The following is a 20,704-nucleotide window of genomic DNA, read 5'->3' on the forward strand; positions in this document are numbered from 1 at the left end:
ATCTAGCAAACTAAACAAGGTACAAAGAGCCGACTCGATTATAATAACTGGAACCGCGAGAAGCACTCCTACAAGCAAGCAGCTCTGAACGCAATGCTGAACTTAAGGTGGCCTCTGTGTCTCAGTATTATGTATTAGGCAGCGCGTAGTGCCCTAAGGCTGCATGAACAAAATCTATGGCGAAATTGTACCTACGGGCATGGATGTATCCTGAACGAACTAGGCATGACATCGCACCAAAGCGACTATCACCAGCCCTGAGATTTGACGATATAGATTGTGTTATGCCTAGTAGGGACGATTGGAACCATAGCAACCCTCCTCTGGACGGTCTGGCTTTTTATACAGACGGATCCAAGATGGAAGAAGGTACAGGGGCTGGCGTCTAAGGTGAAGGGCTAGGCCTTGAGCTTACCTACTAGGTAGACAGCAAGTGTATTGTTTTCCAAGCTGAAATCTTCGCTATTTGGCGGGCAGCGGAATTGTTAAAAAGTCTATATGCAGAGGTCGTAGAACCGGTGACTATCTTTGTGGATAGTCAGGCGGCTCTTAAAGCCATCAATCTACAGATCTAGCAATCGATTGCTCAATCAAACCATCCATCTGTCATATTTTTCGGGCCTTACTGCAGACTCTGTGCTGACGAGGAGGAAACGGGAGACAATTCAGCATCTCCTGTGTCGCTGTCCAGTTCAGGCCTACAGACGGCACAGACTAGCGGGTGCTCGTTCACTTTCCACTGTCTCTAAGCTTCTTTTCAACTATGGAACTCATAATAACCTTACAACATACTTTTGTGTAGGTTAGATTTATTTCATCAATATTATTATAAAAAGGGAGCCATATTGACCAAGCCACGACTCTGACATTCTCCTTTAGATATTTTCAAATTGCAGGGTTCTAACTCTATCGCTTCATCCACAATTTAAATTGTACCAAATTTAGTCCACAGTAGTACCAAATTCCAAAATTTTTCAATCCTACACTTCACAGTGATCCTAAATCCATGTTTCAGGATTCTATGCTACAGAATTGTACCAAATTTAGTACATTTTCGTACTTTTCGGATAGTTATAGTTCGAATTTCCAAAAAACCCCTTTGGTACATCTATCCTACACTCCATCAACGACCACCAAACCAAATTTCATAGTTCTAGCTCCACAGGTTCGCCAAATACAAAAACATTTTAGTACGTTTTAGTATTTTTCGTACCGTTCTAGTACGAATTTCCAAGAACCCAGCCTTATCTGTCACCTTTGGACCAATAGTGACCCTCACCCAAAGTTTCAAGATTCTATCTTCAGCCGTTTCGTTTGAGCGTTGATGAATCATTAAATCAGTCAGTCAGTCAATCACTTCACTCTTTTATTAGTATAGATTAAATTTGTACCAAATATAGTAGGGGAGAGGGGGGCACCTTTGAACACTTTTTGCTTTCAAGCCCTATAAAATTTTTTATTTTATAATTTTTGGTTTTTTATAAATTTTAACTAATAGGTACATATGTAACCTTTACAATGAATATACATATGAAATACTATAAGCTTGATAAATATATTTTATTACTGTTTTAATGGACGAACTCAAAGTGTTCAAAACTGCCCCACCAGGGGGGCAGCTTTGAACAGGGGTTGGCATTTTTGAACGACATGGTTTTTTACAGTGTTTATGTTCAAATATGTATGTATTTTATTCATACATATCAGAAATGCATTAATTCATTAAAAAAATATATAAAAAATGTTCAAAATTTAAAAAATTTAGATCAAAAGTTATTAAAACATAAAATGACTTAAAAACAAAAATTAATATGATGAATAATACACTTAATTTCATAATCTTATTAGCCCATTTGAAATTTTGAGAAATCGAAGCCAAAAGTTAAAAACTCCCTTGGGCATGTTCAAAGGTGCCCCACCCATGGCATTTTGCGGAAATTTAAAATAACTTTTTTTGTAATAAATATATATGAAAGAAATTATATTAGTTATGTTTGAAATGATTGTTGGAATGCAAAAAATTTGTTTGACGAAAGAAAACTATCACAGAATTCTTCCTGCGCCCTTACAACCAAATGAATAAAAGTTTACAATGACACTGAGAAAACATGGTCACCCATGCACAATTTTTCGACAACTGAAAAAGCAAGCAAAAGTGGTTTACGCATATAGAGAATAAGATTGCCATATACAAAAATGTGGTTGCGGGTCGGAAAAATATTAAACCAAGATTTTATGAGCGCTGTTCAAAGGTGCCCCACGTTCAAAGGTGCTCCCCTCTCCCCTACAATATAGTACTTTTCGTACACATGAGTACACGCTTTCAAAACAATCTCCTTAAATAGACTCTACATCTCAACCCTAATTCGCATTCCACATTTCAAGTTTTTAGCTCTATCCATTCACATGCTACTAATTTGTACCAAATTAAGTACATTTTAGTACTTTCGGATAGTTATAGTTCCAATTTCCAAAAACCCGTTGCTACACCTATCCTACACTCCATCAGCGATCACCAATCCAAATTTTAGAGTTCTAGCTCTACCGGTTCGCCAAATACAAATGGTATCACATTTAGCACTTTTCGTACCGTTCTAGTACGAATTTCCAAAAACCCAGCCTTATCTGACACCTTTGGACCAAGAGTGACCCTCACCTAAAATTTCAAGATTATAGCTTCTAGTAGAGATGATTTTATTGTTACCTCTTTTTTTCGTTCGTGTATAATTATTTGTTTTGCTTTGTTTGTTACTGTTTAATAAGAACAGCTTGGCATCATCAACTATTCAAAAAGCGCCTAAAAGTATGTCACACAAATAAACAGTAATATTACAGAGAGAGACCTACAAACCTGACATGGATGTCAAACACTGACACAGTTAAAATAGGTGGTAGACTATGAATGAGGGGACGAAGGAGGAGGATAAGTTATTGAATAGAACAATTTTTTGAAACCTTATTTTTTCAAACTAAACAAGGGGAAAACAGGTCAAGAGAGGAGTGATAATGGGATAAGGAGAGTAGAAGAAAAAATAGCACATTATTTTTCTACTACTACAGTTGTGTAGGTAGTGCTATTTTTCCCTCAATGATGGTGACCTACTGACCTCATTTTCTTCATAAACACATTTTGTTTTTTTTTTTTTGCAATCGGCCGCCTGCCTTCAATGTTCTTGTTATGTTTGCTGTCGCGCTGCTGTTGGCGTCGCTGCCACTGCAACAACCTTCTCTGCCATCCGTGATGTCTTTATCGTCATTGCAACGCGCGCCCCAATGCACGCTCTTGAAATGGACGAAGAAGGGACAGACGGACGGACGGCCAAACGTTTGTTAGTTGCATTGAAATTGTTTCACACACACATATAAATACACACAAAATTGCAACATTGACGTCAACACAACATTTTCGCCAGATTCTTTACAAAAATGCAAAAAAAAAAAAAAACGAAACAAAATTTGAATGCACTCACGTTCAACAAAAAATTTTGATGGTTTAGATGTTTGTGCGTGTGTGTGTATGCAAATTGTGAGAGTATGCAGTTTTGTGTCATCTTAAGATTGTGTTTTTTGCCCCTTTTTTGGATCCTTTGTAAATATTGAAATTTATTAAAAAGTTTTCTTTACCTTTAGCATGGGTGGAGGGTGACCAAGTTGGATTGAGATTAGAAAAAACTGAAAAACTGTGAAAAAATAGGATTTAAAAAATAGGCGAACACATTACTATGTGGAGCTGTAGCAGTATAGTTGGAACAGCCCGTCGAGTGTGGTTGTATGGCGACTTTAGCCAACAAGCCGATGCTTCCGATTCAGAAAAAGTACTTTAAGGTCGCGAGGAAGTTGCAACTATCGTTGCAAGATCACTAGAGAACTTGCGGTTCATCGAATACCTACTTCGCGTAAAGTGTCCGAATCTTTCTCAAGTAAACAATCCACTCTGTACAGTAACAGAGTATGGTGCTAACACGAGTCTGAAGTCAGTAGTTTTGTCAGCCGAAAGGAGTCCCGAGAAGAAACAAAAGTCGTGAGGGAGAATACCTACTGCCTCTGGCTACTTCTGCGGGATAGCCACTAAGGCGATGGTAAAGAATAACCACTGTACAGTATAAGATTATGGGTCGGCAAACACGGACCTGATGGTCATGGTTGTGTCAGCGGCACCATCGGCGACTATAGCGGAAACTGTACCGAATAAGATAAAAACCGTCACAGCCCCAATGACAATGACAAGTGTACGATAGTGCCCAAGAAGAAGGACAGTGAGAAGAACGCCATTGGGAAGCGAAACTCGGACCTATTGATAAGTCCACACAGCAATCTACAACGACTGAATCGGTTACTCGGCAGATGGTAACAGATAATCGGAAAGTAGCCATCATTGACAAGGCTGATCCCAATAAAAGAATCAATGATAGTCATTGGTCTCTAATGGGTTTACGATCCGAAACGACCCGAGTCTTACTCGGCCAACGTCTGTCACCTCAGCCCATTGTGTAAAAGCAATAGGAGGGCTGCTACAACAACAACATTGGTCTCTAATCGACCGTCATTATACTGACGAGATTTAACAATAACCCATCAATGTAATTACTCTGTATAAAGGACGTCTCCGCCTTTGGGGAGCAGAGCTAAATGCTAACGGAAGCGTCTGTTAGAATTTAGCTATCCGTGCGGATAGTGGAAAGCCCAATATTATTATTCTTTGATTAACTGTGAATACTAAATAAACTGTCGCGGGTCTAGGGGAGATTATCGGAGAAAATGATCGAGAGTGGCGCCTCTAAATATCCATCTCTAAGGTCTGGGTCACTACCTCTCAAAAGTGATCCCCCTAACGCTGAGGTGTCATGCGACCTCGTGCTCATCAGTGTTCGACGCTTTGCATTCAGGGTCCCGACTGCATTCGAACGGAGCCTTTGTTGAAACATGGGCGTCTCAACAAGTTTATTCAGGCTTAGTTGCCGAGTCCTTACCATGGTAAGAGACAATGCAGAGGCCTACCTCAAATTCTCACTAAAATTAATTTCTATGGAGCTGAATTTTAACAACCACTATCTCCATCTCCACGGGCTGAGGTAAAGTCTCCAGACTTCTTAGTCAGTTGGCTGTCAAAACGGAGACTGTGGCCGATGAGCCTCCCATCGAAAAGATGGTTGAATCATCAGAACCAGGAACTGCTAGGCGAGCCAAGGCAAAGATATCTCTGCAAAGAAGATGTACCGGAGAGGGGTTAACTACTACAACCGTTTCATCGGGACAGGGACTCAGTAACAAATAAGGAGTTTTTTTTTGTCAAGAGGGACCTCAAATTCGTTCGAAAGTTTGGTATTTGGCAATTTTTGAGAATTGATGACAATCTAAAATACCAAATTCCTAATCCCAATCCAACTTGGTCAAATATTCCAAAACACTTAACTTTTTTTCTGTTTATACTGCGCGTTTTGTGCTAGACTAAGAACTTTCCGAACTGCCCTTGTATGGTACAACTCATGGTTCATTCGACGGCGATATTTACCGCCAACGAAGATCGGCCCATAGATCTATCGAAGAATTTTTCTCTTGAACACTCCAAGAGCTGTCTCATATGCTTGCGCATGTACCTATGCTTCAGACCCCCCATATAACTGCACGGGTAGTATATAAAAATAACTTTGCTTATATATTGTGGTCTTGAGAATTGTGTTTTTTTCCCTCACATTTTTATTACAGTGTCAATACATTTTTTCGAAAAATTTAATAATTTTTTTCTTCTATTTTTTAGAATTGAATGAAAAGAATTTAAAAGGATTTTATACTGGCCGTTGGATTAACATTTTCTAAAGATTTGTGCCCCGCTACTTTTCTTTTTTGCAAATTGGAAACTATAAGCAACAACGGAGCCGCCTATTTATAGTTGAATATATTTGCAGGCCACCCTCAAACCTCTCTCTCTTCACTCTCAATCAATCAGAATCAAAAACAAACCAACAAAACATGTCTTCACCGAGCGCTGGCAAACGACGCATGGACAATGATGTCATCAAATTAATCGAATCGAAACATGAAGTTACCATCATTGGTGGCCTTAATGAATTTCATGTGAAATTCTTCGGGCCCCATGGGACCCCCTATGAGGGTGGCGTCTGGAAAGTTCGTGTCTACCTGCCCGACAACTATCCCTTCAAATCGCCCAGCATAGGCTTTGTAAATAAAATCTATCATCCGAATATTGATGAATCGTCTGGGACGGTGTGTTTGGATGTGATCAATCAGGCATGGACCGCCCTCTATGATTTGTCGAATATTTTCGAATCATTTTTGCCACAATTGCTCACATATCCAAATCCCGTGGATCCACTGAATCGTGATGCAGCCTCCCTGTATTTACACGAACCCGAAGAGTATCATCGTAAGGTTGCCGATTATGTACAACGTTTTGCCACCGAAGAAGCATTGCGGGCCGCCCAGGTGGAACGCGAAAGCAGTGACAGCGAGTCGAGTATGTCAGATTATAGTGAGGACGAGGCAAGAGATATGGAGTTATAATACCGGTTTTTAATTAAGTTTTAATTTAATAAAATAATCAATAAAATAAATATTAATAATAATTATGATAAAAAATAATAACAAAACAAAAATTAAAAGAAAAATATATACAAGAAAAACAAAACACAAATATGAATTTGAAAATAATTGCAATAATTAATAAAAAAGCAAAAACAAAACAAAGAAAAATAAGAAATTTTAGAGTAAAACAAATTTATCCGAATGAAATCCAATCCCCAAAAAACCCGTAATCAATGCAAACAGCAGATATAATGAAAAATAATACTTTTTTTGAAATTTAGTTTTTTTTCTCAGATTTCTTGAAATAGTTTTGATTTTTTGTAATTAATAAATTTTCTTAACAAAAAGTTTTGTAATCTTTTTCAACACACTAACTATATAGAAAGCAAAAAAAGTAAATAGCCAATTTTAGCAGTTGTCTGGATTTTTTGTAAAGAAATATATTTAAACTTGAAAATAACAACAACAAATTTTGTTCTACAACACAAGACAAATATTCAAACACAACCCCCTCCCTTATTTTTGTAAACCCGCTACCATTTTATTCGTTTTTTTTAATAAGTTACAAAATTACACGGTGTCAATTAACAATGTCGGTCCACAATATAATCCCCCTATAATATTAAACTCCCAAAATTATAAGCAGGTTTTCTAAAGGAACTGGCTGTAATTTGGTATTTTGGATTCGCATTGGGTGACAACCCTTATTTACTAAATTATCGGTCCATGTTTCAACAATCGTTTCGTCCAAAAAATAGTATCCTCTTATATTCGATATTTTGAGTCATTCATTGTGTGACAAAATAATTGATTAGTTGGAGATATCGAATCGTGTTTAGAATAGTCATGATAAATGATTCCCTATGATTGCCGAATATATCCCAAAAGTCTGACTAAGTGAGACCAACACTAAAAAAAGTTATTCAATTTTCATAATTTTTTGAAGGAAGACAATCCAAACTTTCAAACTGTTTGGTATGGAAAATTCCACAAATTTAACGTAATTGGGCGCAGTCTTAAAAAGTGGACAATATTTTGAGTATGAATGGGAATCCAAAACACCAAATTATAGACATATATAGACATTTCGGTTGAAAAAAGTTTTCAAACCCTCCGAAAATGCTAAACATTTTGGAGGTACCAGTATATGAGGTCTAAACTGAAACTTAGGACTATATTGAAATGTTTTTGTGGGTACATTCTACCCAAATGAGATTCTAAAATACCAAATTATAGTCATTTCGATTAAAAACCGTGCATAGAATCCTTAAAATACGGAATTTTTTGAGGTACTGGTATATGGGGCTTGCATGAAGTTGACCCAGGTTGATAATGAGAATACCAAATCAAAACCAAATCATCTTATATTCTATACTTTGAGTCTTCATTTGGGTGAAAAAAATAATTGATTAGTTGGAGAACATGCTTTAGAAGCGATTTTAATGGATAAAGTTATGGGAAGCAAACAACAGGCAACTGCATATGTTCCAACTACCTACATTTCTTTGAGCAATTTTGGTTCAGATAGTCCTTTTAAAAATATTCCTAGTCCTTTAAAAAATATTCCTACAATGCCCTGAAGAGCATTGACGCCTTTTTAATTAACCTCTGATGGCGATTCTATTTTCTAGGCTATGATTATTCTTGGAAAAATATTTTTCAAAAAATCAGGGTCCTTGATAGTCCTTAAATAGTATTTTTAACCATTTTTTAAGAAAACTTTTTTAGAAACTTGAATAAAATATTTTTTTTAATGTAGGGATGATCCATTAAAATCTATGTTTTTCAAAAAAAAAAAAAAACAATGTGGACTCTATTTCTTCTTGAAATTAAATGAAATTGTAACAGGCAAAAGGAAACGAGTTAGACACATGGTTCCTTTTGAGAATATACATAGAATCACTTTCTGAGTCGATTTATGCACGTCCCTACGTATGTCCATGTTAAATTGTAAACAAAGTACAGGTCGCATTTATGATCCGAATCGGATAAAATTTAGCACAGTTCATTTATTTTGCCCAATGACGAACTCTATTGAAATTGGGATTTTTAGATTTAGATATAGCTCCCATATATATTTTCGTCCGATTTAAGGTAAATGGTACACAAAAGTCCCAAAATATATTTCGATTTCCACAAAATTTTGCATAGCGTATTGAATTAAGCCTATAATGATGTGTGCTAAGTTTCGTGGAAATCGATTCAGATTTAGATATAGCTCCCATATATATTTTCGTCCGATTTAAGGTAAATGGTGCACCAAAGTCCCTAAATATCTTTCGATATGCACGAAATTAATTATAGAATTATGTATGGTAAGTTTCGTGAATATCGGTTCAAATTTAGATATAGCTCCCATATATATTTTAGTCCGATTTAAGGTAAATGGTGCGCCAAAGTCTCTAAATATCTTTCGATATGCACGAAATTTGGCATAGCGCACTAAATTGTGTCTAAAATTATGTGTGAAGTTTCGCGGAAATCGGTTCAGGTTTAGATATAGCTGCCATATATATTTTCGTCCGATTTAAGGAAATGGTGCACCAAAGTCCCTAAATATGCACGACATTTGGCATATAGCACTAAATTATGTCTAAAATTATGTGTGTTAAGTTTCGTGGAAATCGGTTCAGATTTAGCTATAGCTATAGGTGAACCAAGCTCCCTATATACCTTTCGATTTGCACGAAATTTGACATAGCGTACTGAATTGAGTCTAGAGAAGCTAAGTTTCGTGGAACTCGGTTCAGATTCAGATATAGCTCTCATATATAATTTCGTCCGATTTAAGGTAAATGGTGTACCAAAGTCCGTAAATATCTTTCGATATGCACGAAATTTGGCATAGCGCACTAAATTATGTCTATGTGTGTTAAGTTTCGTGGAAATCGGTTCAGATTTAGCTATAGCTCCCATATATATGTTCGTCCGATTTAAGATAAATGGTATATATTTCGTTCAATTTCATATCAATGTTCCTTCGAAAAGGGAACGTCTGTTAGGAGTCTATGTAGAATATACCCAAAGTGGTGAAGGGTATCATATAATCAACCCTGTACGACTTTACTACTTTCCTTACTGTTTTTTTTTTTAATAAATACTATGATGAACCTAAGAAAATATTCTTGGAAAATATGGTCCCTAGTGGTTCTTCCAAAATGTTCTTTAAGGAAATGCCATCGATAGAACTCAAATCGGTTATACAATTAAGACTTGACTTTAAAATATTTGCCTTTAAAAAATTGTCTCCCTGGATCATTGGAAAAATATGTTTTTATTGTGGTGGTTCTTGATTCTTTAAAGTACTGCCGTCTATTGCTAATAGAACTCAAATCGGTTATATTACCCTTAGAAAGTTCTCCAATAGTTGTTTAGCTTTCTTGGGTAATAATTTTAACAAAATATTGTACCAAACTCTTCAACTTCTTTTGAAAATTGACATCATGTTATTTTGTTGTTTTGGACACCGTGTTTTTTTGTTGTTGTTGTTTTTTTATTATTTTATTTTTTTTTTGTAATTTACTAAAAAAATTTTTAGTTTTAATAGGTTTGGTTAATTTTTTGTTTCAATTATTTTCAAATTCCTTGTCATAATTATTAGCTTTTAATAAATATAGTTGTATTCTCCTCCTATTACTATTCTGTCTTCTACTCTAATTCATATCACAACGTTACTAATAATAGATATTTGGAAATTCATAGTAATAATTTTTCCACCATTTTGTTATAATTTAATAACATTTTTATATATATGTTATTACTTCCCAATTATTTTCTCTCTATACACAGTTTTCGAAATCCAAAAAATAAAATTGCAATTTTTCTCCTCTAATTTTTTTTAATAATTTAAGTCCCCTTTTTTAATGTTGTTTTGTTTTTTCTAATTTTTCCCCAAATAATCAATAACAAAAAAATATCCTCTTCTCATACATATATATAAATAATCTATAGATATATATTATTGTCTCTCTTTTCCCCCATTATTTTTTTGTTGCAGCTTAATAAAGTCTTCGTCTTCTTCTTATCTCGTTTTAATTAGTTTAGAGTTAAATATATATTTTTTAAATAAAAAACGTGTTGTTTCTTCTCCTTATTTTTTTCCAATTTTTATTAAAGTGTACTTTAGTATGTAACTTAAAAAAAAAAAAAACAATTAAAAAGTAAAAACAATTACGTTTAATAATAATAAATATATATAAACATATTTTGAAATTAAAGTTAAGAAGTTAAGTAACAAAATAATATTAATGAAACAAACTAAAAAAAAACAAAACCACAAAAACAAAGAATGAAAAAAAACAACAAAATACATATATAAAAGAAAAACATGTGTAATGTGTTTTTATTTTTAAAGGAAATGGAAATGAGGAATCATATCGATGAAAAATTTTTATACCCTTCACCACACTGTGGTACAGGGTATTATGTCTTTGTGCATATGTTTGTAACAGGCAAAAATAATCGAGATAGACCCATGGTTCCTTTTGAGAATATGCATAGAATCACTTTCTGAGTCGATTTATGCATGTCCGTCCGTCTGTCCGTCTGTAGATGTAAATTGTAAACAAAGTACAGGTCGCATTTATGATCCGAATTGGATGAAATTTGGCACAGCTCATTTCTTGGGCCAAAGGACGAACCCTATTGAAATTGGGAAAAATCGGTTCAGATTTAGATATAGCTCCCATATATATTTTCGTCCGATTTAATGTAAATGATCCCTATATATCTTTCGATTTGCACGAAATTTGGCACAGCGTAATGAATAAGGTCTAGAATGATGTATGCCAAGTTTCGTGAAAATCGGTTCAGAGTTAGATATAGCTCCCATATATATCTTCGTCCGATTTAAGGTAAATTGTGTACAAAAGACCCTATATATCTTTCGATTTGCACGAAATTTGGCACAGCGTAATGAATGAGGTCTAGAATGATGTATGCCAAGTTTCGTGAAAATCGGTTCTGATTTAGATATAGCTCCCATATATATCTTCGTCCGATTTAAGGTAAATGGTGTACCAAAGTCCCTATATACCATTCGATTTGCACGAAAATTGGCACAGCGTAATGAATTAGGTTTAGAATGATGTGTGTAAAATTTCATAAAAATCGGTTCAGATTTAGATATAGCTCCCATATATATCTTCGTCCGATTTAAGGTAAATTGTGTACCAAAGCCCCTATATATCTTTCGATTTGCACGAAATTTGGCACAGCGTAATGAATAAGGTCTAGAATGATGTATGCAAATTTTCGTGAAAATCAGCTCAGATTTAGATATAGCTCCCGTATATATCTTCGTCCGATTTAAGGTAAATTGTGTACCAAAGCCCCTATATATCTTTCGATTTGCACGAAATTTGGCACAGCGTAATGAATAAGGTCTAGAATGATGTATGCCAAGTTTCGTGAAAATCGGTTCAGAGTTAGATATAGCTCCCATATATATCTTCGTCCGATTTAAGGTAAATTGTGTACAAAAGACCCTATATATCTTTCGATTTGCACGAAATTTGGCACAGCGTAATGAATGAGGTCTAGAATGATGTATGCCAAGTTTCGTGAAAATCGGTTCTGATTTAGATATAGCTCCCATATATATCTTCGTCCGATTTAAGGTAAATGGTGTACCAAAGTCCCTATATACCATTCGATTTGCACGAAAATTGGCACAGCGTAATGAATTAGGTTTAGAATGATGTGTGTAAAATTTCATAAAAATCGGTTCAGATTTAGATATAGCTCCCATATATATCTTCGTCCGATTTAAGGTAAATTGTGTACCAAAGCCCCTATATATCTTTCGATTTGCACGAAATTTGGCACAGCGTAATGAATAAGGTCTAGAATGATGTATGCAAATTTTCGTGAAAATCAGCTCAGATTTAGATATAGCTCCCGTATATATCTTCGTCCGATTTAAGGTAAATTGTGTACCAAAGCCCCTATATATCTTTCGATTTGCACGAAATTTGGCACAGCGTAATGAATAAGGTCTAGAATGATGTATGCCAAGTTTCGTGAAAATCGGTTCAGAGTTAGATATAGCTCCCATATATATCTTCGTCCGATTTAAGGTAAATTGTGTACAAAAGACCCTATATATCTTTCGATTTGCACGAAATTTGGCACAGCGTAATGAATGAGGTCTAGAATGATGTGTGCAAAGTTTCGTGAAAATCGGTTCAGATTCAGATATAGCTTCCATATATATTTTCGTCCGATTTAAGGTAAATTGTGTACAAAAGTCCCTATACATCTTTCGATTTGCACGAAATTTGGCATAGTGTACTGACATTTGAAACTGTAATAATTTGTGCTAAGTTTCATGAAAATCGGTTTAGATTTAGATATAGCTCCCATATATATTTTCGCCCGATTGTAGGTAATTGGTGCACCAAAGTCCCTGGAAATCTTTTCATTTGCACGAATTTTGGCATAGCGTACTGAATTAAGTCTAGAATGATGTTGCAAAGTTTCGTGAAAATCGGTTCACATTTAGATATAGCTCCCATATATATTTTCGTCCGATTTTATGTAATTGGTGCACCAAAGTCCCTATATATCTTTCGATTTGCACGAATTTTGGTATAGGGTACGTTGGTCAGCTAAGTACTTCGCGTTGTTACAAGAGACATTTGGGTTTGAAAGGTTTTTTGTATAGAAGCAATAGCTTCTGGGGAGAATATCCCAACAGAAAACTAAGGGAACTTATGAGGATCTGTGGCGTGATCCGAAACTATAGTCTTCCCTGCCTTACCCCTCGGCAATCAATGCCATACATTCCTCACTAATAAATAGTTCTTTTTTATAAAAATAAAATACAAATGGTATCCCAAAAAAACCGCCAACACTACTGAAGTACTGAATTAAGTCTAAAATGATGTTGCTAAGCTGGATACATATGTAGAATATACCCAAAGTGGTGAAGGGTATCATATAGTCGGCCCAGCCCGACTTTACTACTTTCCTTACTGGTTTTTTTTTCAATTTTAACCCGAGCTACCGTGACCACATGGTCACACTTATAAGACGATCAATAAATCAGCTGGTGTGAACTACTGATAAATATACCACTGACATCGATGTCATTTGTGAGTTGAAATTGATTCTGTCAGTTATTCTGATAAGAAAAAAAGTAACTAATCAATTTTTTGGATTCAGTGACCCACAATCTAGACACGCTGAAAGTTTCATTCCAAAATTCCAATAAAATAATTACAGCACTATTCGGGTTAAGTGCGTATTTTTAAATCATTAATCTGAGATTCACTTCATTGCAAGACAAGTGTGAATTATTTTGAAATTTCGGTTAAGGGTCACACTTGGTCCAAAGGTGTCAGATAGATAGATATGGTATTTACCGGGTAAATACCCATTATAAAACCATCTGAGCCAAATTTTGGCCGCCTATGTCAAGTGGTTCGGCAGTTAATGAGTTTATACCCAATTTTTGGGTAAATACTCAAAATAGGGGTACCTTTGTATGGGAGCTACCAGTAAACGTGTACCAAATGTACATGCAAGGTTTTGCATGGGCATTTGGTACCCAAAGAGAACACTCTGTGCCAAATCACAGCCATTTTGATCGTAAAATGTGTCTAATAGACAAAAAATACCTTAAATCGGGAGATACGGGACCCAGGGACCCCATTTTGCATTTCAATATTTGCTTTGACATTAAAAACATGTAAGCAAAATTTTGGCTGCCTATGTCAAGTGGTTCGGCAGATAATGAGTTTATACCCAATTTTTGGGTAAATACTCGGGTATTTACCCAAATATTTACCCACGTCTTTAAAGTATCGTAAAACTATCCATTCTAAATCGATTTGATAACAGAAACCCGGAAATGGGGTGTAAGGTGTATTACCGATTCAATATAGTAAATATCCAAATAAATACCCGCAATTGGATATTAACCCAATTTACCCACTGCCCATCTCTACAGATATTGCTTGGTTTATTGAAATTCGTACTAGAACGGCACGAAAAAGTACTAAATATGGTACAATTTGTATTTGGAGAACCGGGAGAGCTCTAGATCTCTTAAATTTGAAATGAAGGACATTGATGGGGTGTGGGATAGTACAAGGTACTAAAATGTACTAAATTTTGTAAAATTTCGTAGCAGGTAAATGGTAAGAGCTAAAAACTTGAAATTTGGAATGCGAAATAAGGTTGAGAATCTGTTTGCAAATAACATTACCGCCGGAGTGTAGGATTAGAATGTGTACGTAGTTTTGGAAATTTTTTACTGATGAGTGCGAAAAGTACTAAATCGTCCTATAATTGGAACAATTTGGATTTGGGTGAACCGATAGAGCGGAAACATTGACATTTGGAGTCCGGATCATTGTAGGGTGTAGGATTAAGGTCAGGATTCAGTTTAACAAATTAATACTTATGAGTACTAAATGGTACTAAATTTGGTACAATTTGAATTGTGGGTGAACCGATAGTCTTGGAATTCTGAAATTTGGATTTAGGATCACTGTGGAGGTGTTGGTTTGGGGTAAGAAGGAGATTTTGGAAATTCGTACTACTGTGTACTAAATTTGGTACAATTTGAACTGTGAGTGAACCGACAGAGTTGAAATCCTGAAACTTGGATTTAGGATCTCTATGGGGGTGTAGGTTTGTGGTAAGAATGAGGTTTTAGAAATTCGTACTACTGTGTACTAAATTTGGCACAATTTGAATTGTGGGTGAACCGGTCGAGTTGGAATCCTGAAACTTGGATTTAGGATCAGTGTAGGGGGTAGGATTGGGGTATGTAGAATGTTTTGGAAATTGGTACTACTGTGTACTAAATTTGTACTTATGGAAATAATGTATGCTAAATGAAAATTTGGTAAAATTTGGATTTGGGTGAACCTTTAGAGCTCGAATCATGAAATTTGGTACTAAATGTTACTCAAATTTTATTTATAGTCGATATTAATGTGTGGATTGTTTTTTCTGACATATGCAGTTCTCTGTGAAAATAAAATAATATCTTAATAGATGTTTAAATATTTCCTAGATTCGCTAACGGAGTTGCGGGCATATGCAAGTGCTAACCATAATGCGGGGAAAGGGGACTGCTGTTCCTAAAAAAATCTATTTATCTATTTGAGGTAAATGGTGCGAAAAAGGCTCTAAATATCTTTCGATTTACACGAAATTTGGCATAGCGTACTGAATTAGGCCTAGAATGACGTACGTGAAGTTTCATAAAAATCGGTTGAGATTTAGATATAGCTCCCACATATATTTTCGTCCGATTTTATGTAAACGGTGAACCAAAGTCCCAATATATCTTTCGATATGCACGAAATTTGGCATAGCGTACTGAGCTGAGACTAGAATGATGTGTGTTAAGTTTCACGAAAATCGGTTGAGATTTAGATATAGCTCCCATATATAGTTTAGGCCGATTTTATGTAAATGGTCCACTAAAGTCCCTACATATCCTTCGATTTGCACGAAATTTGGCATAGCCCATTGAATTAAGTCTAGAATGATGTATGCTAAGTTTCATGAAAATCGGCTCAGTTTTGGATATAGCTCCCATATATATTTTTGTTCGATTTAAGGTAAATGGTGCACCAAAGTCCCTAAATAGTTTTCGATTTGCACAAAATTTGGCATAGCGTACTGAATTAAGTCTAGAATGATGTGTGCTAAGTTTCCTGAAAAATAGTTTCAGATTTAGACATAGCTCCCATACATATTTTCGTCCGATTTAAGGTAAATGGTGCGTCAAAGTCCCTAAATATCTTTCGATTTGCACGAAATTTGGCATAGCGTACTGAATAGAGTCAAGAATAATGTGTGTTAAGTTTTGTGGAAATCGGTTAAGATTTAGATATAGCTCCCATATATTCTCGTCCGATTTAAGGTATATGGTGCACCAAAGTTCTTATATATTTTTCGTTCAATTTCAATACAATGTTCTTTCGAAAAGGCGACGTCTTTAAGGGGACTATCTAGAATATACCCAAAGTGGTGTAGGGTATTATATAGTCGGCCCAGTCCGAACTACTAATTTCTTTACTGTTTTGGGGGGATATTCTCCCCTGAAACTATTAATAGCTTCTTTATAAAAAAAAAAACCTTTTATACCCAAATGTCTCTTGTAACTAAGCGAATTACTTATCTATTTTTCAAAAACAAAATACAAATGGTATCCCAAATAACCCGACACTAGTGATTTTTATAAACTCCACGACTTGTAAATTCTTGAAATTTTTTTCTTAAAAAAATTCACGCCTTGCTTAGCTCTTGAAAAAATATTCTTTAAAAAATTCACGCATTAATAACGTAGCAATAAACCTTCTTTAACTAAGTACCAGTAAACCTTGAATAAAATTTATTATATTCGTCGGTGTTGCCGACAGATATATTTTTATACCCTCCGCCTATGACATACATCGTATACACTTATCCTGACATTTGCTTGCTACTTTAAAAAAAATTGTGAATGTATACGGAATCTCTGTCTCGAAGTGGAGCAATGTTATTTGTATTGAATTTTTAGTTTTTCAAAATATGGGTATTGAAGTTTTTTTTTATTAAGAAACATCATACGCACCCCGGGTAGCAGTTTGGTCATGATCGATAATAGGGGTGGCTGTTAAGTTGTGATACCATTTTTTTTATTAAAAAGAAAAGAATTTTTTTTAGTTTTCAACCCACTGTGCAAGCTAATATGAGTTGATGTTTACCTATGTCTATTGCGTGTCCATCCTTTTGTTTAGGAAACATTTAAATGTTACGCTGTTTAGTCAATAAGTTTACTGTTGCCTTAGGTAATATTCATGTTGCTGATGTTTAACCTTCCGCAAGCCCGCACGATATAATTTTTGACAAATTTAATTTTACCTACGGGCAACCTTCTTTTTTATTCAGTCTATTACAACACAATTATCATAATTGCATGGAGGAGTTGAAGACATGACATATATTAATAAAATACTAACCTGCAAGGACATGTAATTATGTTGGAATCCTTTCTGTTAGAGTTGATTTCCATGTCCATGTTTTTTTCTTGTCGAATAGGTTGTATCCTCTTTCTCATGTCTAAAAATAAATAAAAAAATAATATCTGCATAATATTAAACTATAAATATGCACGATAGAGTTAAAAGAAAAACATGACATTATGACTGATTGCGGAAACTAATTCCTTAAAGAGGATAGGAAAGTTGCTCCACAACTTTATTTCTTAACTCAACTCCTTTGTTTGCCAAAAAAAAAATTAACAAAAAATAAGAAAAACGAAAGTTTTTCCTTCCGCTATTCCGCCATGGTTACATTTCCTGGCTTTCGTTGTTCTTTTTGCCGGTTAAGGTTCCTCCATCGTCTTCAGTTTTAAGAGTTCAAGTGCCGCGATAAATACCATGGGTAAATAATTCGATTCGACAACAATTTTATTTATTGATTAAATAATTTTGTGTTTAGCTATTTATTAAAAATTATAATCAATTTGTTATTGTTTTTTATGTGACATGAACAAAATTAAAGTCGGGACTATTTATAGAATTTTTTATAAAGAATTTTTACAATGATCTACAGCAGGCGTGGATTTTTTAAAGAATTTTTTACAAGCACCACCCAACAGAAGCGTGGACTTTTTTAAAGAATTTTTTTCAAGGACCTATAGAAGGCGTGGATTTTTTAAAGAATTTTTTACAAGGACCACCCAAAAGAAGCGTGGACTTTTTTAAAGAATTTTTTTCAAGGACCTATAGAAGGCGTGGATTTTTTTAAGATTTTTTTACAAGGACCTACAGAAGACGTGGATTTTTAAAGAATTTTTAAAAGGACCACCCAACAGAAGGCGTGGATTTTTTAGATTTTTTACAAGGACCTACAGAAGGTGTGAATTTTTTAAAGAAATGTTTACAAGGACCTACAGAAGGCGTGCATGAAGAATTTTTTCAAGGATCGTTCAACAGAGGCGTGGATTTTTTAAAGAATTTTTTACAATGCCGAATACCTCAGATCCTTGGATAGCTAAAAGGAATTTTTCGACGGCTGCAGCACTGATGATGTCTTATCAGTGCTACAGCCAGATACCTGATTGACTAATACTCGATGTAAGACCAAACATCCGAGCAGAGGAGACGCTACGTGTAAATGAGTTTGATGAGCTGAGACCTGACAGTCCAAGAGTGAAAAAAAATCACCATTGAAATCAAGATATTAATATGCAAAAATAATCCGATTAGATTAAGCTAGACCACCTGAAGTTTGGCGACATTGGAGTCAGAACAAATAAATTGGGGGCTACGGTCACTCCCTAATCATCGAAGGAAGTGTGATAGAACGACTGTTACATTTAGCGACGTAACTATGACAGATTAGATGTGGTGCGCCAATTTTTTTCACAGACAGCTCTTAGAGTACACCGAGAGCGACAAGGCGAAAAAGAGTGTCTTCGTCGTATAAGATACCTAAGAGCCGAGTAGGTACCACCCCAATTTAACTTACGATACGTTGCATATTTTCTACTTCCCTGGTAAACAACTCATCTGACCTCCAAAGCAAGGGATCTTCATAGACGACCAGGAGAATCTAAGAAATCGACGACATGTTCCACCGAAGGAGCTCAAAAAATACTTTTAAAAAATCGATGCCTTGTATCAGGGAAGGGTTTCACAAAAATATGCAAATAAAATCCACGGTTTGTAGTTCGGCAGTGTATTAAAATATGTTCCTAAAAATGTACGGTTTGTACCCGTCCTTTTTGCTTTGTGAAATAGAGAAAAATGAAAAAATCCACACCTTGGTGATACCTTGAAAAAAATCTGTTTTTTATACCCCGAAAAATATTTGTTTAAAAGAGACTTTGGTGCATCAATTACCTAAAATCGGGCGAAACTATATATGGGAGCTATTTCTAAACCTGAACGGATTTTCACGAAACTTTGCCCACATTATTATAGCCGCAATTCAGTACGCTATGCCAAATTTCGTGCAAATCGAAAGATATATAGGGACTTTGGTACACCATTTACCTTAAATCGGACGAAAATATCTTTGGGAGCTATATCTAAATCTGAACCGATTTTCACAAAACTTTGCACACATCATTCTAGACTAAATTCAGAACGATATGACAAATTTCGTACAAATCGAATGTTTCTCAGAGACTTTGGTCCACAAATTACCTAAAATCGGATAAAAATATATATGGGAGCTATATCTAAATCTGAACCGACTTTCACGAAACTTTGCACACATCATTCTCGACTTAATTCAGTACGATGTGACAAATTTCGTGCAAATCGGATGATTTTCAGACACTTTGGTGCACCATTTACCTAAAAACGGGTAAAACTATATATGGGAGCTATATCTAAATCTGAACCGATTTTTAAATCGGACGAAGATGTGTATGGGAGCTAGATCTAAATCTGAACCGATTTTCACAAAACTCAGCACACGCCATTTTAGACTTAATTCAATACGCTATAACAAATTTCCTGCAAATCGAATGATTTTCATATACTTTGGTGCACCAATTACCTTAAATCGGACTAAAATATATATGGGAGCTATACCTAAATCTGAACCGATTTTCACAAAACTTAGCACACGCCATTCTAGACTTAATTCAGTACGATATGACAAATTTCGTGCAAATCGAAAGAAATATAGGGACTTTGGTACACCATTTACCTTAAATCAGACGAAGATATATATGGGAGCTATATGTAAATCTTAACCGATTTTCACGAAACTTAACACACGATTTCAAGAAACGTTAGTGGACTATTTACCTAAAATCGGGCGAAACTATATATGGGAGCTATATCTAAATCTGAACCGATTTTCACGGAATTTTGCACACATCATTTTAGACTTAATTCAGTGCGATATGCCAAAATTCGTGCAAATCAAAAGATTTCAAGGGACTTTAGTGAACTAATTACCTAAAATCGGGCGAAACTATATATGGGAGCTATATCTAAATCTGAACCGATTTTCATGAAACTTTGCACACATCATTCTAAACTTAATTCAGTAAGCTATGCCAAAATTCGTGCAAATCGAAATTTCATACAATTTGGATCAAAAATACGACCTGTACTTTGTTTACAATTTAACATGGACAGACGGACATGCATAAATCGACTCAGAAAGTGATTCTATGCATATTCTCAAAAGGGAC

General features: G+C 35.2%; 1 protein-coding gene across 1 annotated transcript; it reads left to right on the forward strand.

Annotated features, from left to right (window-relative positions):
* Nucleotides 1-5,936: 5,936 nt before the first annotated feature.
* Nucleotides 5,937-6,548, forward strand: LOC133323102 (ubiquitin-conjugating enzyme E2 H). The gene has a single exon (XM_061532059.1). It carries the CDS (start codon nucleotides 5,971-5,973, stop codon nucleotides 6,520-6,522), a length of 552 nt encoding a protein of 183 aa, XP_061388043.1. The 5' UTR covers nucleotides 5,937-5,970; the 3' UTR covers nucleotides 6,523-6,548.
* The last annotated feature ends 14,156 nt before the right edge of the window (nucleotides 6,549-20,704 follow it).

The sequence above is a fragment of the Musca vetustissima genome, unplaced genomic scaffold (assembly GCF_032173495.1).
Source record: "Musca vetustissima isolate MV318-11 ecotype Yass unplaced genomic scaffold, APGP_CSIRO_Mvet_v1 utg32982, whole genome shotgun sequence".
NCBI lineage: Eukaryota > Metazoa > Arthropoda > Insecta > Diptera > Muscidae > Musca > Musca vetustissima.

Coding starts and splice junctions, on each gene's coding strand:
- LOC133323102 (XM_061532059.1), top strand. CDS start 5,971: ATGTCTTCACCGAGCGCTGGCAAACGACGCATGGACAATGATGTCATC.